Here is a 24,628-nt window from a genome sequence, read left to right on the forward strand (position 1 = left end):
CATCTAATGTCCCAAATTCTGAGCTCTCCCTACTTGGATAGTAAAGCCCAAAACTGAAAGAAATAATGACTAGTACTATTGCTGGTGCTTCAAAACAAAGCTATTTTTAAAAACTAGACCAGGGATTTCAATGGTGTTAGGATGCCTCAGGTGAAGAAAATTCCTCTATTAGTGCCTCTTGGCTCCTTCTCTAATGCTTATCATAGAGTGTGGCTGAGGGCAATGAGATAGAGGTTAAGATTTGTCCCACACTACACAGATAGTACACAGCGGGGATGGGGCTTGAACTTGTCTTCCTGATTCTGAGCCCCATTCCTGTCAGGAGAAAATATGAACGAAAATTTAGTGATAAGAGCATCAGTGAACCATTGCAAGCCATCAAAACTAGTCATGAGATTTTCTTAGCACTCCAAACCAGTAGTGCTGATTGCTTTCTCAAAGGCTTGAGTAAGGAGAGCATTGGAGACCCTTCTACAGAACGGGTCTCAGATCGAATGGACACAGAGTTAATCGCCACCGTTCTAGAACAACAAATACTGTTTCCTATAGTTTTCGTGGAGTCTCAGTCCTGCCATGCTTTGTTTGAGCGTGGAGATGATCTTGGTTCCTTCAGAGCCCTTCCAGTATGGTACAAGTTCGTCCAGAATCTATTCAATTAGAAAGGATTCAAGTGTGGGCCCAGTGACAGACTGTACCTCTGTTACCCATGGAAGAACGTAGCTAAGTTCTGAGGCTCGTGAACTAGCAAGGGAATCACAAATTCTTTTGACCACAGCAACTCTTGAAATTAGGTTGGCACAATGCCTAGTATCTAGTGGTCACATTATAAATGTTTGTTGATTGATTTAAAGCTTCCAACGAAGTCATGGAGGGGGAATGCAAGAAGCCTTGGTATAGGTAGGGCCCTCATCAATGATACAAAGATCATTTAAGGCAAGAATTCTTGACCTGGAATCTGGGTGCTTTTGAAAATATCTTGGTAACTATTTCAAGATAATTAGTTTCCTGGGCAACCCTATGTATTTGACTTTGTGTATTTAAAACTTTACTCTGAGAAAGGGACCCTAGCTTCACCAGATAGCCTCCCCAAAAAGGGGAGGGGGGAACTAAAAAGGTCTATTTAAGTATCAATTTGTTTCTAAATATATGACAAGCCAGAGCTAGAAACAACTTTAACAATCACCTATTTAAGGTCACTTTCTATTGGAGAAGAGTGCACATTTTTAGGTACACATAAAATCCACTTAAAGTAAATATGAGGTGGTTTTGGTGAGGTTGTCACTAGCATCTGGTTTGGGAATCAGAACAGGCTTCATGGAGAAAATGGCATGTGAATAGTTTGGAAGGTATAAATGGGGGAAAAATGCGCTCTGGAGTTTGATGGCCTGGGTTCAAATCCACTTTGCCATTTACTACTTGTGTGACCTTGGGAAAGTTAATTCACCCCCCTTGGGCCTCAGTGACCTCATCTGTAAACTGAGATGAAAGTTTCTAGATGAAACTAGAAAGCCTTTGCAGTCCTATTCCAGCTCTATCATCTCTTGATCCTAATAAACTAAAAATTCTAAAGGGGTAAAAGGGCAGAAGAGGTAAGGGGGAAGCAAGAATTTACGAAGTGCCTATTATATGCCAGGCACTGTGCTAAGTGATTTACAAATACTAACTCCTTTGATCTTCATAATAGCTTTGGGAAATAGGCACCATTACTACTATTCCCCTTTTTTAGAGTTGAGGAAACTGAGGCTCAGTGATTTGACCTAGGTCACAGAACTGGAAAATATCTAAAATTTAAGCTCGGGTCTTCCTGACTCTAAGTTCAGTACTCTACCCACTGCACCACTTAGCTGTCTAGGGATTGTAAAAGGCAGGGGTAAGGAAGGAGTGTACTCTAGGCTTAGGGGAGAGGTTGGGCAAAATCCCTGAAGATGGGAGATAAAAGAGTGTTATACGTAAGGAATAGAAAGGCCAGGTTGGCTGGATCATAGATAGTAACTGGAGGCTATGTTGGAGCCTAAGGTTCACCTCTAACCCTAAGGGCATTCATCAGGAAGTGAATGGTTGACTGGTACCCAAAGGTCTCCTTACAGAGTCATACTATTTGTTGTGGACTTGGTCTTTAGAGAACACCTAGTCACAGAGGGGACATGTAATAGCTGGCTGCTAAGCTTCCAACATCTTATCTCTTTGGCTGCCTTTTCCACATGTAATAAAAATTTCAGCAAACAGCTCTTCAAATATGAGCAGAGAACTGGAAAGCAAATGTTTGCTCCCCTTACCAATATTTTCAAAGGCAACTGTTTGTTTCCAGTGTTAAGATGAAGCCAATATTTGATATGAGTCCCTACTGGCTGGGGACTCTGAAGGAACTCCACGGTTCACTAAGCAGAAAGGTCCATAAACGCGACAGACAGAGAGACATGCACCTGAATACAAATTTGCCCATCCAAGATAAATGGCAAAGATAACTTGCTTCTCTTTCTATGGGCCTCACTTTCAATGTCCCAAAGTGAGGATGTGAAGAGAAGGTATTACACCTGATCCCATTGAAAAAGGGGGCTACGGTACATGTACAAAGTTTACTTGAACCAGTGCCAGCTCAAAAACAACCAGGGGAAGTTGGGTGCTGTAGTGGGCAGAGAGTTAGACCTGGAGTCAGAATAGCTATTGTTCAGTTGTTTCAATTGTATCCAACTGTTTGTGACCACATTTGGGGTTTTCTTCTTTTTTTCCTTCTTTCCATCTTTCTTTCTTTCTTTCTTTTCTCTTTTTCTTTCTTTCTTCTTTCCTTCCTTTCTTCCTTCTTTCCTTCCTTTCTTCCTTCCTTCCTTTCTTTTTTTCTTTCTTCCTTTCTTTCGAAATTGTGGTTAAGTGACTTGCCCAGGATCACAGAGCTAGTAGTAAGTATCTGAGGTTAGATTTGAACTCTGGTCCTCCTGACTCCAAGGCCGGTGCTCTATCTACTGTGACCATAGCTGCCCTCCATGGGGTTTTCTTGGCAAAGATACTGGAGTGGTTTGCCATTTCCTTTTCCAGCTCCCAGACCCAAGTTAAGATCCTGCCTCAGATACTTACTAGCTCTGTGACCATGGACAAGGCATTTGACCTCTGTCTGTCTCAGTTTTTCTCAAATGAAGCATGGGGATAATAACAAGATCTACTCTACAAAGTGGTTGTGAGGATCAACTGAAATAATCCATGCAAAACTTTTTACAAACCTTCAACTGCTCTAAAAATGTGCGCTGTTATTGAATGTCATTTTTATTTTTGTTTTTTATTTGGTTAGGCAATGGGGTTAAGTGACTTGCCCATGGTCACACAGCTAGTAAGTGTTATGTGTCTGAGACTGGATTTAAACTCACGTCCTCCTGAACCCAGGGCCAGTGCTCTATCCATTGAGCCACCTAGCTGCCCCTTGAATGCCATTTTTAGACACGGCAGAGGGGACCTTGTAACTTATAGCAGTGTGTTTTCTAGATTGGTGTTTCCAAGACAAACTTCTTAAAGATTACCATCAGGCCCTCAGTCAATGCATCAAAACCTTTGGAGAAAGGGGTACTGTGGGTTAGGAAGCTTTCAACTTACAACGCAAAGAATTGGTGTGATGGCACACCAGCTCCATTTCATCCAGGGGCTGGGTCTATATCCAATCATCTCCTCAATGCGATCATAAAGACGATCAGCTCCTGGAAGAGACAGATTGTCAATCGATCAATAAGCATTTATTAAACAGCACTTAACATGTGACAGGCCACTTAACATGGACTAGATACTGAGGATACAAAAGAAGGCAAAAACATGCCTTGTCTTCAAAGAACTTATACTCTAATGGTGGAGAAATGCTCGTGGTAAATAAAGCAAGGTAAATAAAGGGCAGCTAGGAGGTGCAGTGGATATAGCTCCAGACCTGTAGTCAGGAAGACTCCTTTTCCTGAGTTCAAACTTGACCTCAGGCCCTTATTAGCTGTGTAACCCTGGGCAAATCACTTAACCTTGTTTGCCTTGGTTTCCTCATCTGTCAAACGAGCTGGAAAAGGAAATGGCAAACCACTGTAGTATCTCTGCCAAGAAAAGCCCAAATGGAGTCACAAAGAGTCAAACCCAGCTGAAATAACTGAATAACAAATAAAGTAACCTTAGTCCAGAAGGCATTAGCTTCTTCCCTCTTGTTTATTAAGGCAAAGTCCACTATACTCATGAGTTATAGGAAGAAGAAAGCATGTGACTGAACATTAACAGCCACAAAGCATTAGCCTGTGTCTAACGCAGGGATACATGGGATTTGAAGGCAACTGAGGTAGGTCTATGCCCCTATGAGTACCATTCTCCCCAGAGGAGCTGGAGTAACATTTATGGAATATGGCAACCTCATTTGAATAAATACGTGGCTACATGGGTTAGTCTTCATAACCTGCTCATACCACGTTCTAACTTTTCATCCCTTCACACGTAAGACGATCAATCTTTGCCTTGGTAGTTTCTTATATAGTCTTTCTTTCTACCAAGGAATGGTAAGAAAGTGGTTTGGGCCTTTTGCCCCAAGTTGCCTTTCAATCCCTGGCATAGCTAAGAGTCACAGAATCCAAGAGCAATGAGCTAAAATCCTATGACATCCTGAAACTTTTTTTTTTTTTTGCCAATAGTGAGCAGGAACCAGGTAGAATTCTTGAGTTCTGAAGGTTCTCATTACACCATGAAATAACCTCTTCCCTTGGCCTGCCCACTAGGGGAGTAACATTTAAGTATATTTAAGACAACAGTTAAGGTTCTATACTCACCAAATACCCAGGAAATAGCAATACATTCAAAGAATGCAACCCACAAGAGGCATACACCGCTAGCTGCATAGTAGTCAAAGAGTTGAAACACATACATGCCACCCTGTGAAGAAATCACAAAGCAAGTGAACTTTCTGGGCACCAAGGACAAAGGGTGTAGTTCAATGTCACCACCCCCTCCCATAGAAGCAAATGCCTGATTATAGAGACAATAATGGACCTTTGTGATGACAAAAGCCGAAATGATATCCAAACCAACTCTTCTTTCCAAAACAGAAACTTCAGGTCAAACTACTCTACTGAAAATCAATTCTCACCCCAAAGTCTTCACACATAAACTAGAGTCAAGATCATGCTGCTTAGATTATGTGTGCTTTTCAGAGGAAGCTCAGGAGAAATAACCCCTTACCCCATTTTAAAAAATGTTCACTGTGCAATTTGAAGTAATTTGTCGATGTAATTAAAGCTGCTTTATGAAGGTTCTGAAGCAGGAAAATTCAAGAGGCAGGAAGCCAACTGTTAACCAAAATCAGAGATCTTCTGCTTCAGCATGAATATTTTCATTTCTCCTGTCTTTGCTTTTATTGAAAATATTGCTGCTAAGCAGTTTGAAATAGATGAAAAGTGAATTAAAAAAACAGATAGATAAATTGGCAGAAACAGGTAATTGGGAGGAAAAAAGGAAAGTAAAAAAAGGAAGAATAGGAAGACAAAAAGTGATAAATACAGAAATATAGAAAAAGTGAGAAGTTTAGACAGACAGATGGATAAAAGATGAATTCACTTCCTACTTTACCACTAGACTCACTTGACATTATATAATATGGATCTATACATCATTTCTCCGACATTGTCATTCATTCAATGGCTTCTGCCACTGTTCAAAGAGGCAAAGGCATTCATTCATTCAGGCGCTTTCACCATTATCTGCAATTGGAGTTTGGCTTTGCATACAATGACTTTAAGATAAACATTCTAGGAAAGTATAGTGTCTCAAAAGTAGAGTCTGCCCCAGATGCCTCTATTTCAATTTCCCTCTTGGTAACACACTACATCCTTCACTTTAAGGGAGGATTCAAACCATTGAATATTTAATAATGCAATCTTCTAAGCACAATATTTTTTGGGGGAAATTATTTAAAAATTAAATTTCAAAAGGAGATAGAAGGCTTCATCATGCAGCTGACTAGGTACAATGGCCTAATATGGTGAAAAATGACACTTTGCAGGCCTTTTATGGACCCCACAGGCTTTAATCCTAAGTAAGATATTTATAATTGATGTAAGCCATCAATACCAGACCCAAAGAATTATTTCAACTTTGATTTTTTAAATAAGTTTTGGCAGCCCATGTTTTGATCAAAGAAATTTTCAATCACATTACAAAAATCTATCCATAGGATGTATTTCTCTTTGCCATGTAGCCCCAATTCAAATAGAAACCAAACACTTTTTTTTTTTGAAAATTTGACTAGTATTTGGGGTTAGAAAGAGAAGAAAAATCTAACTAGAGGACTCAGTACTAGGGATGTTGGGTCATTTCAGCCAATTGTAAAAGCAGCTTGTAGCGTGCTGTTATATAGTGCTTTTTGTTCATTATCTCACTTGGCTCTCAAGGACCGACAGTAGTTATCCAGCTGGCCAGTTTCCCACCTCCAAGGAGACAAGGCTTTAATACCAGACTACATGAACTAAACAGCTTTTGATATTAACAGAAATAGAATGCGTATCCATCCACCAAGGACTGAAAGAAACAACGGAGTAGTGTGTATCCAGGAATACTTACTTCGGTCACCATAGTAAGGCCCAGAAAGTAGCTAAGGATACACACTATAGCAATGAAGATTTCCCGTCGGTAACCCTTCCTTAGGAAGGATGGGTACAGATCAACCAATGATGTGATCAGTCCTTCAACTTCAACAAACTAGAAGGAAGAGAAAAATGACAAAAATACATTGGACTGAGTTTCAGCTTTCCCTCAATGATGTCCTTCAACATAATTTTAATACACACTCTCCCCTCTCTCCAAGTCCACTCCAATACCCAGTGTAGTGGAAAGAGACTGGATTGGACTACAAGGATCAGATCCCTAGGCTCTAATCCAGCTCTGCCAAAGATTTGCCCGGTGACCTTGGGCAAATTACTCCACTATTTCTACCTCCTCTATAAAATAGGGAAAGGGGATGGATGGATGGATGGATGAAACAGCATTTATTAAATTATTAAGTTAAATATTTACTATGTATCAGAAAATGTGCTAAAGTTAGGTGCACAAATATAAGCCAGTAAGAAAGTCCCTACCCTCAGTAAAGACATTCAATAAATATGAAAGGTGGTGACCAGGGAGGAATATGAGAGGAAGGCGGGAAAGGGAGGCAGAGAGGGTTGAATTGAAACATCTCTAAGGTCCCTTCCAGGCCTGATTTTTCTATGAATCTAGTCTATCTATCACTTAATTGCAATCCATTCCTTTTAAAGCTGGAAAATTCCAAGTCTAAACATACCCTATTTAATTTGGGACCTGTTTTTCCACGTAAGAGAAAAATGATTTCATGTCGTGCAAGTTTCAGATAACTAAGAAATCCCATGCCAGAAATACAGAAATATTATCATCTAAAGGTTATTTATGGGATGAAAGTAGTGTGTTCTCTCTCTCTCTGTCTCTTTCTCTCTCCCTCTCCTCTCTCTCTCTTTCTCCCCACTCTCTCCCTTTCTGTCTCTCTGTCTCTGTCTCTGTCACATCTGAATGACTAGGAAAAAAAAGCCACACTTATCTAGGATTTGAAAGTCATTGTCCTCTCTGCGCCTGCCCTGTTGGCTAGTCAGCTCTGTGACTTTGAGCAGACCACATCCCTGCTCTGGGCTTCAGCTTTAACCACCCTAAAGGGAGAGTTGGGCCAAATGCTTTCTCAGGTCCCTTCCAGCTTTGACATATAATGCTTCCATAGTTATGCTGATCAACAAGGATTTGTGCCCTTCTCAATAAGGGGATATTAAGGACAAGGTAAAGGAAGTTGTGATTTCAGTGAGTATTAAAACCCCAAGGAAAATTTCCCTACGTTGCCTTGAAGCTTGAAAGGATTATAGTATCATAGATTTAAAACTGGAAGGGACCTCAGAAGTCATCTAGTATAACCCTCCCTCCCCCATTTTATAGATAAGGAATCGAGGCAAAAGGAAGCAAAGTGACTTGTTCAGGGTCATACAGCTAGTATATGTCTGAAGTGGGATTCGAACCCAGGTCTTCCTAATTCCAAGTCTAGGACTTCTATCTACCTCATCAAACAACATATTTTACCATGGTGGCAACTGAGACCCAGAGAGGTTTAAGGGACTTACTTAAGATTACAATGACAGAGAGGGGCAAAGGCAGGATTGGAACCCAGGTTCCCTGACTCCCAATCAAAGATTTTCCACCATGTGGCACAGCCTGTCTCTCTTAAACAACAGATAGTATGAACTCCACCAAACCATACGGTGTGTATGGAAGGGGTGGGGGAGGGGGGGAAGGCAATATTTCTGCTCTTTGGTCTGACAAGTCATGAAGATAAAACTTATTTCTTTTACCTTTCTCTCATTTCTTAGAATTTGATTCCTCACAGGCAGGGTTTACTACAGTGAGAGCCCTTTCACAGCTACGCATCTGGGTGGCTCAGTGGAAAGAGTACTGGATTTGGAGTGAGGAACATCTGAGTTCAAAGCCAACCTCAGGCACTTACTGACTGTGTGACCCTGGGCAAGTCACTAACACTCAGTTTCCTCAACTGTGAAATAGAGATACAGCCCCTACCTCATAGGCTTGTTTTGAGGATCCAGTGAAATAATATTTACAAAGTGCCTGGCATGCAGTAGGAGCTATATGCATGTTTATATTTGAATAGGAGTGATCATAGTCTGCAAAGGGAACTTGGATCTGACAAAGGTTTAGTGGAAAACTGAGGTAGGCAAGAGTTCTTCAGGTTCACGGGAAGAAGAAATCACAATAATCCATTTATGGCTAAGCTAACAGATGCCTTCAAAACTGAAGAGTTGGTGGATTAGCTGAGTCAATGGCAATGCATAAAAACTTCAATGTTTAAATTCTTAGGGAATAAGGAGACAGGGATCTAGTGCTCGCTTTGCCATCAACTTTCTCTCGCACTTGCCCTGTGCCTGGGTGACAGTCCCCTTATCTAGAAAAGAAGGGAACCTCTTTCAGTTCCAACATTCTCTTTTGCCTCTGCTCTGAGGTCCCTCCCGGCTCTAACATTCCATGTTCCCAGATCCTTTTCAGCTCTAACATATTTCATTCTAAGGTAACCTCCAACTTGAATACTCTAAGTTCTAAGATCCCTCCCTCCATTTCCCTAAATTGGTTTTAAATGTCACTTTGGAGCTCGTGTGTTCCCTAGGCCTAACAAAGCTAGCCCAAGTTGATGAGGCAAATGCTCCCTGCAAAGCCCTGGGTAGCACACAGGAAGATGTTTACTTTGTTTGACGTCGGTAATTCTCCTAAATCTTCTGGCACCCTTAAAAAAATGCCTAGGGTACATTGATTTTTAATGGGTGTTTTTTCATTTTTAAACCTGCGTGTTAACACTCTCCTGGAGCTTGTTTGGTCTTAGCTCCTGGTCATGCTTGACCCAACTCCAAAGATGCAGGGAACACCAATTAATGAAAATCGACTTCTCCAAGGAGGAGCCATTTCCATGTTAGTGAAGGCCTTCCTTTTTACATAAGGGGTTGGCTGTAAAGGGCCAGCCTGGGCTTTTCAGAATTCAATTTAGAAAAAGCTTAAAGTTCCCTTTATGGAGCTTTCAGATGAATACCGATGGGACTGACATCACACATGAACATAGCAGACAGGCTAAATATTATGTTTTACCATTTTGTAGATGAGAAAACTGAGGCCCAAAGAGCTTAATTGAATTGTGGTATTGCTAAATGGATTATCCAGCATTACATAGGTAGTAGACAGTGAGTAGGTCAAGAACAGTTCGGTATCTTTGGGTCTCTTTCAGCTCTGACATTCTAGGATCTAAAGCCCTTTCCAGGCATCGAGGTAGTGAACAGAGTGACTGGCTTGGAGTCAAAAAGACCTGAATTCAAATCTGACCTCAGACACTTAATAGCTGGGTGACCCTGGGCAAGTCACTTAATCCTCTTTGCCTCAGTTTCATCATCTGTCAAATGAACTGGAGAAGGAAATGGCAAAACCATTCCAGTATCTTCGCAAGAAAACCCCAAATGGGGTCACAAAGAGTTGAACACAACTGAAATGACTGAATAATAACAAAAGCCCCTTCCAACTCTATTGTTCTAACATTGTGTTCTGAAGTTCCTTCCAGCTCCAGACAGTCTGCAACCTGAGCTCCTTCAAGCCCCCCATTCAGCACTCCACGGCCCCTTCAGATTTTAATGACTCTATCTTCCAATACCCCCTATGGCTCTTATTAGATTCCAGGATTCCCTAAATTAGTTGGAAAAGTGCCTCAGAAGGTTTAATCATAAAGGAAGGCTCCCACAAACATTTGCAAACGTCCAGCGTGATGGTAAGAATTCAAAATGGAAAAATTTGGATTCTCAGAAGCACACGCCAACTATTGTTGGAAGAAAATTGTATATCATAACACTGGTGTCAAATATGGCTTAGGATCTGTGACAGCCTAATCTACCTGGAGCCGGGGTGTTTCCCTCTGCAGAGTTCCACGAACGGGTTTTGTCTTCTGTACTAACACAGTTCTCCCTTCTGGCCAAACCCATGGCTGTTTCTCCACCCCACTTCCTCATCCCTTTAAGACCTCTCTAAGTCTGAAAAGTGCTTTGCCACCACCTCCTGCTTACTCACTACTCATTCTCTCCTGCCTCCGATTCTGCAAAGCTGGATTTTCTTGTTTCTCCAATTTCCCCAGCTAGTACTCTCTTTCTTTAACTGACTCCTCTTCTTTCTCCCAGTCTTTGTCTGTGAGTCTTCCTCTCAAACATGGTTCTTGAATCTCTGATCTCCTGCCTCTCATCCCCTCCCTCCAGGGCTCACTCATCCTCCTAACCATGAGGGTCATTTCTTAGCTCCCAAATCTCCATCTGTTGTCCTGATGCTTGACGAGATCCTACTACACTGATCTGCAACTACACACTGGCCTTTTCTACATGACTTTCCCTTTGCCTATAACCTCTTTGTAAGCTCCTACTGTGTGACTTCAGCAAATCTTTTAGGTTCTCTAGGTTTCAGTTACAGGGCAGCTAGGTGGTGCCATAGTAAATAGAGCACCAGGCCTAGCGCTAGGAAGACTCATCTTCATGAGTTCAAATCTGGCCTCAGGCACTTACTAGCTGGGTGACCCTGGACAAGTTACTTAACCTTCTCTGCCTCAGTTTCCTCATCTGTAAAATGAGTTGGAGAAGGAAATGGCAAACCACTCCAGTAGCTTTGCCAAGAAAACCCCAAATGGGGTCATGAAGCATCAGACACAACTGAAACAACTGAAAAACAACAACAAACTGAGGCAGAGAAAGGTTAAGTGACCGCTAGAGAAGTGCCTGAGGTTGGATTTGGATGCAGGTCACAGGAAGAATCTCATTGTTAAAAAAAGATAGGTCTTATTTTCTGAAAGAAGCTGTTACTAAAAGCTCTATGTAGTTTCCTACTCATCCTCCTACTCAGTTCTTCATCCAGTTCATTTTCCATCTGCATAGTCTATCCAAGATATATGTACCAATGCATTAACTCTGTAATTATAGCCATCCAAATGTATGCCATAGTCTGGCCAGGAGTCATTCTTCAGCCAATGGATTTTTCTTCCATGGAGAATTAGGCTAAATTTTTTTGAGTGATTATGGATCTCAATTAGAAGGTTCTTCAGTATTCTAGGAGTTGATGTAATCAATCATCACAAGACCCTCTACAAATGAGATTATCTCAACATTTTTACTATCTTTTGGGAATTCTTTTTTCCATTTGGAGTCTGGCTGGAAAACTTCCATAATGATGATAAACATCTTTGGCAAACATGTCTCCATATTAAACCTAACCTAAGTGTTAATGATATGAAAATTGATTAATAAAGTGATCTCTATTATTGCATCTTCCCAAGAGATCTGGAATAATTTTTAATAATCCATGGGAGATCCTTTAAATGTGATATTTTGCTTCAACAAATCAAATGCTTTTTTATAGTCAACAATTAATAAGCAAAGTGGGATCTCACGTTCTCTGAACCTTGTCAACTGAACTAAAGAAATAGTACCCTATAGAATTTCATCTACAAAAGTTTGGCCAAGCTTAAGATGCATTCATTGTAGATTATCCTCACAAAGATTTTGCAGAGATGAGAGAATAGACTTAATATTCTATTAATAATTGCTTTTTGGGGGTAGTAAGAAAATCCACCTCTTTCAGTTACCTGGAGAATCATCATTCAATGGCCACAAAAATACTGTTCCTTTAGAACCTTCTCTGGATAAACTTGGTCTAGTCCAGCAGCTCTTTCCATCTTTATTTTCATTATTTAATTTCTTAAAGAATCTAGTACAGTTTCCTGTGAGATCTTAGCCACATACCTAAGGCACACATCTCTCTACTCTTTAATGCACTATGGATATATGACACTTGCTTGTCTTCTAAGGCCTGATTATGCATAGGTGGTTATCTACATAGTGATTCTGAGGGTAGTGATGAATCCTCCTAGCATACACCACTTCCCACATTAGTCTGTTGTGGTACTTGGAATCACTATTGTTCAGTCATTTTCAGTCATGTCCAACTCTTCATGATCCTATTTGGGATTTTCTTGGCAGAGATACTGGGGTGATTTGCTATTTCCTTCTCCAGCTCATTTTACAGATGAGGAAACTTAGGCAAATAGTTAAGTGATTTGCCCAAGGTCACACAACTAGTAATTAAAACCAGATTTGAACTCAGAAATATGAGTCTTCCTGACTCCAGGCCAGGTGCTCTATCCACTGTGCCACTTAATTACCCTGTTATGATGCCTGGAATACTAACTCTTCAAAGAGGTTGCTCCTTTGCATCCAGAAGACCTTGAGTTTGTTACCTAGACAGGGTGATGTATTGCTAACATCTCAGAAGAGATTGGTTATTAGCCTGTGAGGCTAGCCACAGGTGACATTTTGTTATTTTGAGGCAAAGGACAATTAAATTTTCACTGGGGCATCAGGGAAAGAGTTCAGGGAAGCTCAAGAGCACGGGTGATGTCTAGGAGAGCCGTGTTCCCTAAAAAGAGGCACAGTAAGGTAATCTTGGGTTTTGGATGCCTGGGAAAGGGGGAGGGGCATGAGAGAGGAGGTACACTCAAAGAGAAGCTTAAGGATACCATCACAGCAATGTCCCTTATTTCCCAGTACTGACCACGTGCCACACCATCTCCTACTAGAAGATGTTTCACTCATAAAATGATATGAGCCTCTGAGACAAATATTCATAGACAGCAAATATGATTACATGGGGATTCTTTATTTATCTGGCACTATATGTGTTACAGTTAAATAACTGTTCTAGCCTCCTCTTTCAACACTAAAAGCATGTTCATTTAAATTACTTTTGATGTCTACTATCTACCTTAGTAGATACTTAGTTGAATACCATTTCATCTTTTCTTGATGATGGGTTTGGTGTTTTCATAATAGATATCCATAACCTTCTTGTTATAGCAGATAGGGACTTATGCTATAATACAATGATACCCCTCAGGCCTTTCAAAGTCTGCAAGGCCATTTGTCCATACCCCAGACTGATATGTGTACAGCCTTCTTCTTTAAGCTCTGCTAATCTTTTGTATACAAATCCTTGACCGAGGACTTGAGGATGGCTTGACCTCTAAACAGAATGCGTAGTCTTTGTGACAATGATTTCCCTAGGTCAGGATCTTTTTAGGTTCCTGGTTGCCTACCAGATGGCCAAAGTTGCACAGCTGAGGAGGGAAGACAGTAATGAATAGAACCCAAAGTAAGAACATTCCCACCTCCCATCAGAAGCAGAGAACCCACCCTCTGCCGTTGTTACTGACCTGGCTATCCAGTCCAAGCAACAGAAGCATAATAAAAAAAAGAATGGCCCAAAACGTGGGTAGTGGCATCAATGACACAGCTTTTGGGTAAGCAATGAAGGCCAAGCCTGGACCTAAAGGAGTGGAAAAGAGAGAATGGGAAGGGGGCAGAGGAGAGGAAAGTAGTCAGTAACCAAGCCTTTCGAAAAACCAAGACTCCTACTGGAAGGCAGAAATAATTTGGTTTCGTTCAGCCACTCCCAACCCCAAGCAAGGGGAAGGACAGGGGACCTTCCCTAAGGGAGAGGTCAGGCAAGCCCTAGCCACAGACAGCATAAGTTCAATTTGGAACCAGTTGGGGCCAGTTTTAGCATCTGTCTCCAACAGACCCCCATGAGACTCAAGGGAGTAGAGCTCATCACTCCAAGGTATAAGCTGGGACGGAGAAAATGAACCTGAGCCGCGGGGCAACGTGGCTTTCAGGGAGAAAAGGAGAAATCTAAGGCTGACTCCCAGATCCTTTGCAAAGCAGGTTCTTCCTTTTACTGGGACGAACCAAGCTGTTTAACAAATGCAGTTTCTTGGTTTTCATTTTTTCAGGAGGGGGGAAAATCTGGAAATGATCTTGTGTGGGCACTTCCCAATATTCAGAGGGAAACAATGATACAAAAGCATTCTCTGGATAATTCAAGCTCTTGTTTAGTGGGTAAGAAGTCTCATTGTTTCTGCCCTCTGCTTGTTGGGTCAGAGATCATTTACAGGTTTCAGCATACACACACGCACACACTCTCTCCACCAGAGCAGAAAGACAGACCACTGAGCCCTCTGGGCAAAGGACTAGCACATCCTAACAGATGTGACCGGATGTTTCTCTCTTCAGTCTCCTCTGCCACACCCACATCTGCCTGTCCTCAGCCTGAATCTCGGACTCTAGGCTCTGGGCCAAATGGTGAAGCACAGAGCTCTGCTCAGCAATAAAACAGAGATCACCAGAAAGTGAAATGAGACGGTTAGGAAGGTCACTCTCTCCCTAGCTTGATGGAAGAGGGGGATGGAGGTGATAATTGGTGCCATGTCTCTGACTAAGGATTTTCGACTGGGAAGGAGAAGGGAACATTTGCAAATACAATAAGCTTTTCTTATTTAGGAGAGGGGGACTGTTTGAATAGAGAGCATCCCCAAAGTCTTAGGGTACTTTTAAGCTATTAAAGTTTAAAAGACTTTTGGAACTCCCTGCATTTTCTCGGCTAAGGGACAAAAAAGGATGAGAAATCTGGGGAAATGTGGATTTACTTCTCTTATTTCCATGGACTTAGATCAGCTAGAGGAAGGAAGGCAGATGCCCAGCGGCGCAGCTGATTGAGAGCCAGGAGAGTGTGTGGAAGGTAGGGAAGATAAAGAGGGAGGGAGAAAAAGGAACAAAGAAAGAGGAATGAGTGGAAGGGGATGGTCAGATCAAAAAAGAAGAGAAACAGAGTTGCAAAACTGACAAGAAAAAAAATTTAGGGAGACATGGAGAAAATCTGATGATCCAAGACATTTGGAGAATAAAATGAAAGGGGGAAAAAAAAGCAAAGTTTTGGAAAATCAACAACCAGATGAGTAAGAATGGAAAAGACAGAGACTGAGAGGCTATACAATGTTAGAAAAATGTGACTCCTTTGGAAAGAGAAAGCACAGCTTCCTAGGGGAATAAAGACATTGTTCCTAAGGAAGGAGACTTAGGGAGGCAAAAAACCTCTGGATGGGAAGGAAGGGGTGGGGGTGGGGTGGCATTATTAGAGCATGGGACATACTCAGGGGTGGGGTGATAGAGTGGAGAGAGCACTAGCTGAGCTGAGAGTCAGTGTGGTACAGTGGAAAGCATAAGTTAGCTCAGAGGACATGGGTTTGAGTTGCACCATCAGATGGGTGGGACTTATTGTCTATGTGAATGTGGGCATTTAACGTATCTAGTCCTCAGTTTTCTCAAGAATAAAATGAGGGGACTGGGCCAGATGGCTTCTAAGGCTCTTCTGGGCTTAAATCTATGATACGGTGATGGATGGATCCTAGTCTGGGCTAGACTACTCTCTAGTTGTGTCACCTTGGACAAGTCACTTCTCCTTCCATAAAAATGAACCAGATGACTTTTCAGCTCCCTCACCGTGGCACCTTCCTATGATTCTGTCTTAATAAAGGGAAAATAAATCATCCCCTTTCATTTAGAGAGCAGCTGGTCTGAATGAGGCAGAGGAGAGAATAATTGATAATTGGGCTCTGTGGCACTTCAATCCCATAGAATTTCAATCAGGAGAAAGGGAAGTGATCGTATGAATTAAGCCCTTTGAGGATTGGATGTGATTACATCACCTGGAAAAATCAATAAAAGGTAATAGGAACAGTCACCATAACTGGGATTTCTAGAGCACTTTGGAGTTTAAAAAGCACTTGATATGTTGCCTAGAGTGAAGCGATCCTCACAACAACCCTGTGAGGTAAGTTCTGTAGGTGTTCTTATGCCCATTTTAGGGATGAGGAAACTGAGGCTCAGAGAAGTCCATTCAGCTTATGAAAATGTAGGAGAGGTAGAATTCAAACTCGCCTCTCTTTCTGACTCCAGAACCAACCCTCTTTCCATAACACCATGACACCTTGCCAAACTGGGCACTTAATACAGATTAAAAGAAACAAGGCCTCCATCTTCAAATGCACATCATATAACGATCTGACCATTTTGAGGATTAAGAGGCAGTGTCGGATGGGGAAAGCACACCGTGGTCTGGGTTCAGGTCTTAGTTCTTTCCGAGGCCAGTGTGACCTGGTTCCTTCTCCTCTCTGGCTTTAGTTTCCTCCTATGTCAAAGGAGCTGGTTGCATTAGATGGTCTTGGAGCTCCCTCCCAGCCCCCCAGCATGTTTGGATTCTAGGAATCTGTGCCTTCATGGAATGCCTCTTACCTCAGTAGAAATCTAAATTTCCATTCAGGCTGTGGTCATTAAATGGCACGCGTGTAATCAATTCAAGCCAATTATGAGACAGATGCAAAACATGTGCCCCCTCCCTCCCCCAAACTCTGCACATCATCAACTCAACTGTTTCTGTATTTCCGTTTTGCAGTTTTTCTGAGTAGTTGCTTGTCTCTAGAAGCCACCACTGCATTATCAAGAGAGAAGTCCATGTGAAGGAACCCAGCCCCCTTCTGGTACCTCGGCAGACTGTGACGAGCATAAATCTCTCCGTGCTACATTTCATTTGAATTCCGTTCAGCTCAATAATTATCTCGTTCCAAGGCGCTAGGCCCAATACGGAGCTTGTTAAAAGCTTATTAGAGAAATAATCAGACTCCATTTGTTGGCACTTCATAAATCACCGAGGGGAATAAATGATAAAGCCATAGCTGGAAGTCTTTGGCTAAGGACAGGAGGTGCTCGGGCTGACACGGCACCGATACATCCCTCCACTCTATGCCGGTGTCTCATCTTGCCATGGAAGGAAACCAAGGGTTTTAGAAAGCTAAGCTCTTGTAACTCCCAAGCTAGGAAGCACAGACCCAGCGATGGGGCTTTGTACCTATAACCAGAAGACGAGCCAAGCCTATCTGAGGATGGAGAGGCCCATCACCACAGAAAACTGGTGACCAGCTGATGAATCCTTTTGGCCAAAAAATTCACAATAATATCTGTTATGCCATGAAGGATCTACTCGTGCTGGAGATCTCAAAGAGCTTCGGAAGTCTTGGAATGCCTCAATGTCTTCACAATACACACATATGCTCACACATCTACCTATATGCATATTTATGCTTAAACACACACACATCCATACCACTACCCGAACCTTTTCCATGTTCTCTAAGATGATAGTTACCCCTAATTAATGCAATGCCATTTGCAAATCCTCTTGTAAAAGAAAGATGCCTCTGCCTGATTCCTCAGTATACAGACTCTATCCGTCTCTCTTGCCCACAAATCCAGATAGACACGGCACAGGTTCTGTGGATGTAGCTAAACAGTCACGTGCTCTTGGCCTAACTTGGAGAGTCTCAGCAACACCAAAGAGGAAAATGAATTGGAAAATATTCTCGACTTATGGTGCATTACTATTATTGTTTTAAACTAGAGTTTGCTGGGTAAGGAACAGACAGTGTTGCCTGGACCAAATGGCAAATGAAAGTCAGCTTTAGAGAAGACAGATACTTGCCTCATCACCAGGAGCCTCATTTGAGAACTATGGAGTTGCCTTTGATTTACCAAGAAAACACCAAGGAGGGTCAATGAGAAAATGGCTTCCTCCTATAACGGTAAATGTGGTTTGGAACCTCAGACTGGAGCAGTCGATAGGGGAATTAGATAGAAGGAATTACAGAAATTTTTTGAGAGACCAGAGGAGCATTTGGAATAGTTAGCATCTTAGACATCCTCAGACACATCTTTGGAGAGAGGGGTGTATCCGAGAGAGCCTCTACTGAGAGTAGAGTGCTGCACTGTGAAGGTGGAGTATGTGTCTATCTGAGGGGGAGCGGTGGAGAAGTTGGTGAAAGAAGAAGAATATGGGGAGCTTTCCATCAGGGAAGACTTAACCATCCCCGAGTATTCAGAATGGGGAATTAATGACTTCAAATTACTTCTATATGAAATGACATTGAGAGGCTATGTGGGATAATAGAAAGAATGTGAAATTGGAAGTAAGGAGTCCTGTCTCTCCCATTTACTAGATTCAAACATATCTCTGTGCAATGAGGAGGTTGGACTATATTGTGTCCAAGGACCTTTCTGGTACCCTATGATTTTACAAAATGCATGCATATCCATCATGGAGCTACAGCTCCTATTGCTAATGAAGGAATGAGGAGAAAATGATCAAGGAGAAGTTGAGTGAGGCAATATGGCAGTCTGAATTGCTCCTATGTGCACACCCCCACTCCTCTGGAGTTGCGACCAACCCCATTGCCAATTACTGCCCCTGAGAGAGAGACAAACAACAGTACTAGCTTGACCACACTTTGAAACCACCTGTCTCTTGACCAGAATGTTCCTCAACAGGGCCTTCCCTATCTATCTACCTCTTCAACCTCAGACAGCCTTCAGGAAGGCGGCAGTTGCAAAAAGCAGATTAAGTTTCCTAGGGTGGATGGATGCTGAGAAGCAATCAGAGAGATGGGCCCCCTCTGGGCTACCTGACAACCTTCCTGAAGATAAATTCTACCTGCCCAGGGAAGACGACGTTCTCCTCACAACCCGTTTCAAAATGGACTTGTCACCAATAATACCAACTTCACAAGGGACAGCTCAAAGACAGACAGTGACCCCAAGAAGGTCTGATTTTCACAGCTAAAACGCCGAGAGCAAAGTGCAAAATACAGAAACCAAGGCTGAGAAAGTTGTGATCAAATTGCAGAACCGGCAGCCGATTTTGAATTTCCAAATGGATTTGCTTTAAGGCCCAGTGGGCAGCTGGGTGGCCTCTAGTTGACCTGATCGAGAGCTGACCCCAATTCCCCAGTTGAGGAGAGGAAACCATCCTTCCTCTTCTGCCCCCGCATCAATCAAACGGCTATCCAGATGTTGTGCATTTTGAAGCAGGAGTCTCTGGTACTTAGGGGAAGTTTCTGGGGTTCATTATGAAAGCCTCAATTTTTTTTCCTTTCCCCCCCAATGCCCCCTTCCTGGCTAAATGCCTGCAGAAGTCGGCTCACACACTAGGTGGCAGTGCCCACCATCACTGCCACCGAAACCACCATACCTGACTCGGCCACATCTGCAATGTCCACCCCTTGTTCGTGTGCCATGAAGCCCAGGACGGAAAAAATTGCGAAGCCAGACACAAAACTGGTACCACTGTTCAGGCATCCCAGCAGCATACAGTCCCTAAGTCACACATATTTCATGGAGCAAGTTAATTCAAGGACGATTGAATCCCAGGTCCCTACTTCTCTTTTTTTTTTTTTTCTGTTTACACATCATCGATTAGCTAAGTCGCGGGCACCCCTGTGGAGGGAAGACTTGCCTGTAGCAGTTGTATTTGTAGCTGTTATAGCTTCCCAGTGAGACCATTGCCCCCAAGCAGATAGCATAGGAAAAGAAGATTTGGGTCCCAGCATCAATCCAGACCTGGAAGGAGAGAGGGGGAAGGGGAGAAAAAAAGAACATCACAAGGGAGCTAGCTCTAGAGAAGGGACCAGGAAGAAAAAGCTACCCAGCCATCAGGAGAGGATCCGACGGCACTGGGGAGACAGAAATATCGGGCACCCAAGGGAGCTTTGGTCCCACCAAGATGGCAACTGGTAATTATCTGAAGACTTATGTCTTCATCAATAGCCCTTGTTCAAACCAACCCCTCTCCCTGGCTCCCCTTTTTCCCCAAACCTGAGCCTGAACTCAGAACAGATACTTCAGACTGGGGGCTCAATCTCGTCTTTATTAGTGACTCCTGACAGATGGCAAGAGTGCTCATCACTCTTACTAGATAAAGAGGTATATGGGGCAAGCCCCTTAATGCATTTGTGCCTTTTCAAGACTTACTACTTTTGTGGGGCAGCTAAGTGGCGCAATGGATAGAGCACCAGACCTGAGATCAAATCCGACCTCAGACCCATAACACTCACTAGCTGTGTGACTCTGAGCAAGTCACTTAACCCCAATTGCCTAACCAAAAAAAAAAAAAAAAAAGACTTACTACTTTTGGATGACCTTAAGCAAGATACCTCCCCTCTCCAGCCTCAGTTTCCTCCTCTATAGGAGGAAGAGCCGGATGATCTGTAAGGGATTGTTCTAGATCTGATGAAATGTGTGCGCTCAGTAGACACTCAGGGTTACAAATCACAATAGCTGTACAGGACCACTACTACAACTCCAACTATTTCTCCCTGTTTCTAATGATAAACCCTCCCAGCTGCCTTGCACTAGGCAGATAGGAGGCAGTGACCTAAAGCAGGCTGAGTAAAGGAAATTTACTTCTCCTTATGTGTCTTATATATGCAGTTTTCTTAACCCACTGACTATATATTTGATTCAGCACTTCCAAACTTCTGATGTTTTATTAAAAGAGAAGCCAGTGTTCTAGGGATCAGAAAGAAAGCTGAAAAAGAAGGTAAAAATTTAACTGGAATTTTGGTTGCTTCCCAGAACCTTCAGCAACTTTTTCTTTCAATCAAGCTGAACTAAAAAATCAAAGCAAAAGAAAATCCTACAGAATTTGAACCCAGCACTTCAGTAGGGGGGGAAAAAAACTGTGGAGCCAGACATGAGTGACCTGGCCTGGATGTCCCAAGGCATTTCAGAAAATCACCACATAAAAAGAAAGGTTGGATTTCTCCCTGGGAAATGGGAAGGAGTGCAGCAGGAAGAAGAAAATAAAAGACTAGACTATAATTCAGAAGACCTGGATTCAAATGCTAACTTTGCTTCTTCCTGGGTATATGACTATGGCCAAATCGTTTACCTCTAAGCACTTCAGTCTCCTCACCTGTCAGATGAAGCAGAAAGGCCCAGGTGGCCTCTAGGCTATGGTGGGCTAACTCTGATCATTCGGATGTAAGCTGACATGGAGGTGTGATCCCTGAACGCTAAGTCTCTGGGGACTCTGATGAGACACTCTGAAGACCACTGCCCTTACCTCACTCAGCATCTTCCTCTGGAGGCCCCCGTATGGGATAAACTCCCATGCTTTCCTCCAAGCAAGGTTCCCTTTGTCCCCCTTTTTTCTGGCTCTCCTTGGGATGGAGAAAATGGGGGGGGGGAAAGGGGAAAAGCTATCCTCATAAAAAATGTTATCTCCCTTACCTTGTCCAGAGCCTAACCCAGATTCTATAATTGGACAGAGTCTACAGCCTCAGAATCCTTTGACATAAAAAGATATACACATGGAAAGATACATTAACACTTGCAACAATGACCTTTTCAATGAGACACAGTGGAAAAACACAACCCGTTAGTATTCAGTGCTATATTTGCACCCAAGAGAGTAATGGAAAAAAAAAAAAGTGCTCTGGACCACTCCACCTCCTCCCCAAAGCCCTAGACCTGGTTCCCCTGCTCGTGGCCCCTGAGTCTCAGGAGAGGCCATGGGAAGGTCCGACAGTCCCTTACCTGAGGATCTATCAAACGAGAGGCATCAGGATACAGATAAAACTTGATGCCAGAGGCAGCTCCAGGCAGGGTGACTCCTCGTAATAACAGCACGAAAAGCATGAGGAAGGGGAATGTGGCTGTGAAGTATACAACCTTAAAATAGAAAAGAAACAGCAAGACAACCATGAGATGCCATTGGCTTTGGTTCTTTCTAGGCCCCCTTCCCTTGAGATGAACTCACCTATCTTTCATATTCGTTTATCTTTCTGCACCATGAGATTTGCGAGTACATGCTCCCAAAGGAAAACACTCACGCACTCACTCTCTCTCTCTCTCTCTCTCTCTCTCTCTCTCTCTCAAAAAAAAAAACAAAAACTCATTTAAGTGGAATCCACAGAATCAAAGAATGACAGAACTGGAAGGTTCCTTTTGTAAATGGCATGTGAAATCAGAAGGGAAAAAAATCCCTCCACCAATTAAAGATGAGCAATTCTTACAATCTCCCAGAATTCTCTGAGGGTTGGGTTGAAGGATCACACAACTGGTACTTGTCAAAGGCAGGACCTCAATCCAGGTCTTTCTGACTCAAAGGTCACTTAGTCTGACTCCACTGACTATGTTTCTACCACCTCTCTGGAAGGAATCTTAGAACAAAGAATAGTAGGAGGGGCAGCTAGGTGCCATAGTGGATAGAGCACTGGCCCTGAAGTCAGGAGGACCTGAGTTCAAATCTGGCCTCAGACAAAACACTTGACACTTACTAGCTGTGTGACCCTGGGCAAGTCACTTAACCCCAATTGCCTAAACAAAACGAAACAAATAAAGAACAAGTAGGGCTGAAAAGAAGTTCAGAGATCATCTCCCTTTTTATCAGGAGAATGAGGACCAGAGAAGCAGTCTCACAAGTTAGTGACACAGCTTGAACTTTAGCCCAAGTCTCTTGATATCACTTAACTGGAATTTTGAATAAAGAAGATTTTGTTTTTGTTTTATTTTGGAGAATTTTGTTTTGGTTTTTTTTGGTTGTTGGGTTTTTGTTTTGTTTGGTTTTGTTTTTTTAAGAAAGATCATTAGAGAAAAGGTTTATAAGAGAAATTAAAAATAACCAAGTCTCACTAACTTCCAGGAAAAGCTCTGCAGCCAAGACATTTCAATATCTCATTTCAGAGTTAGATGGTCATACCTAGCTAGCTCAGGCTCAGATCTGACAGAGAAGACCTCTACTCTCTATCTGCCAAGTGGTCATCTTGAAGATCTTCATTGAGAGGGAGCCCACTAACCCCTTCTTCCTCCCCCTCCCACCCCCAGGCAGCCCCTTCCACTCATGGATCACTAACACTGCAAGAGCCCTCACTCCTCCCTTAGGCTTTTAGGTAAGTGGGTAGAGCCTTAGCTCTGGAGTCTTGTGTCAGATAGTAGCTGTGTGACTCTGGGTAAGTCACTTAACCACTGTTTGCCACAACTTGCTCATCTATAAAGTGGGGATAATAAGAGCACCTACCTCTCAGGGTCATTGTAAAGATTAAGTAAGATATCATTTGTAAAATGTTTAGTACAATGCCTGGTACACAGTAAATGCTATATAAATGTTAGCTGTTATTATTACCTGACCTGAAGCCTAAATTTGACTCTAGCCCATAGCTTTTAGGTCTGCCTTCTGAGATCAGATAGAATAAGTGCCATCCCTCAATCATTCTACAATTCTTCAAATACCTGAAGATAGAGATCATCTCCCCACCTCCACCCCTCTTTCTCTTCTCCAGGCTGAATATTCTCACTTCCTTCAACCAGCCCTCATATGGCAAGTGCTTATCTCTCCACCATCCCAGCCTCCCTTCTCTAAGCGACAGGAGATTAAAAAAAAAAAAAACCTCCAGTTGTCCCTAGAAATATTAAGAAGTAATATGAGAGGGACAGCTAGGTGGTGCAGTGGATAGAGCTCCAGGCCTTGGAGTCAGGAGGACCTGAGTTCAAATGAGACCTCAGACACTTGACACTTGCTAGCTGTGTGACTCTGAGCAAGTCACTTAACCCTCACCAAAAAGCAAAAATAATAATAAAAATATGAGAAGCTAATTCTAGACTTGCACTTCCTCCTGCCTATGAAGAAGGGTAATAGGTGGAAGACAAAAGGTTTAGATTAAGGATGGAAACCAAATTTTGGACCTGGTCTATCTCTTGCCTTCTTTAGATTGTCACCTTCCTCAACCCCTGGGATAAGTGAGTGGGATTATTGACTCAACTGAGAACAGCTGCCCCCATCTCTTTCTCAGCTACCTTTCCCCATCTCCTGAAGGGATGATGCTATGATTTCCTCCCCCCATTACTCTCCCCCAGCATGCTTGCACATGCACACACACACACACACACACACACACACACACACACACACTTCTCCTTTCAGAAAAGATTGCACTGATAACGATCACTGGGAGGAAATTCCTTGAGGGAAGTGCCAAAACTGGATAATTACTCTCATTGGTAATGATTTGAAAACCTGTAAACTGTATTTTAACATATTGTGGTTTTTCTTGTTTAAAAGTTTCTATACCTCAAACCCTCTTGGGGGGAAGGACATATCTGAGGGCATAAGGAAACTCTAGTCTGCATCTCTCTCTCTCCCCTCTCTCCTTCTCTCTCTCTCTCTCTCTCTCTCTCTGTGTGTGTGTCTCCTCTCTCTCTCTCTCTGTCTCCTCTCTCTCTCTCTCTGTCTCCTCTCTCTCTCTCTCTCTCTCTGTGTCTCCTATCTCTCTTTCTCTGTCTCCTCTCTCTTTCTTTGTCTCCTCTCTCTCTCTCTCTCTCTCTCTCTCTCTCTCTCT

The 24,628-nt window shown here is 42.6% G+C and overlaps 1 protein-coding gene across 5 annotated transcripts in view; it reads right to left on the bottom strand.

Moving 5' to 3' along the window:
- Positions 1-24,628, bottom strand: part of SLC6A6 (solute carrier family 6 member 6) — a 137,080-nt gene that overhangs the window by 9,459 nt on the left and 102,993 nt on the right. For all 5 annotated transcript variants that reach the window (XM_027863999.1, XM_027864002.1, XM_027864001.1 and 2 more), the window contains 7 exons: positions 21,828-21,962; positions 19,747-19,850; positions 19,483-19,607; positions 13,781-13,893; positions 6,562-6,699; positions 4,776-4,878; positions 3,583-3,683 (listed from right to left, as the gene is read on the bottom strand). In XM_027863999.1, the coding sequence (XP_027719800.1) occupies positions 3,583-3,683; positions 4,776-4,878; positions 6,562-6,699; positions 13,781-13,893; positions 19,483-19,607; positions 19,747-19,850; positions 21,828-21,962 (819 nt within the window). The remainder of the gene's footprint in view (positions 1-3,582; positions 3,684-4,775; positions 4,879-6,561; positions 6,700-13,780; positions 13,894-19,482; positions 19,608-19,746; positions 19,851-21,827; positions 21,963-24,628) is intronic.

Source organism: Vombatus ursinus, unplaced genomic scaffold (genome assembly GCF_900497805.2).
Source record: "Vombatus ursinus unplaced genomic scaffold, bare-nosed wombat genome assembly UNPS02014773.1, whole genome shotgun sequence".
NCBI lineage: Eukaryota > Metazoa > Chordata > Mammalia > Diprotodontia > Vombatidae > Vombatus > Vombatus ursinus.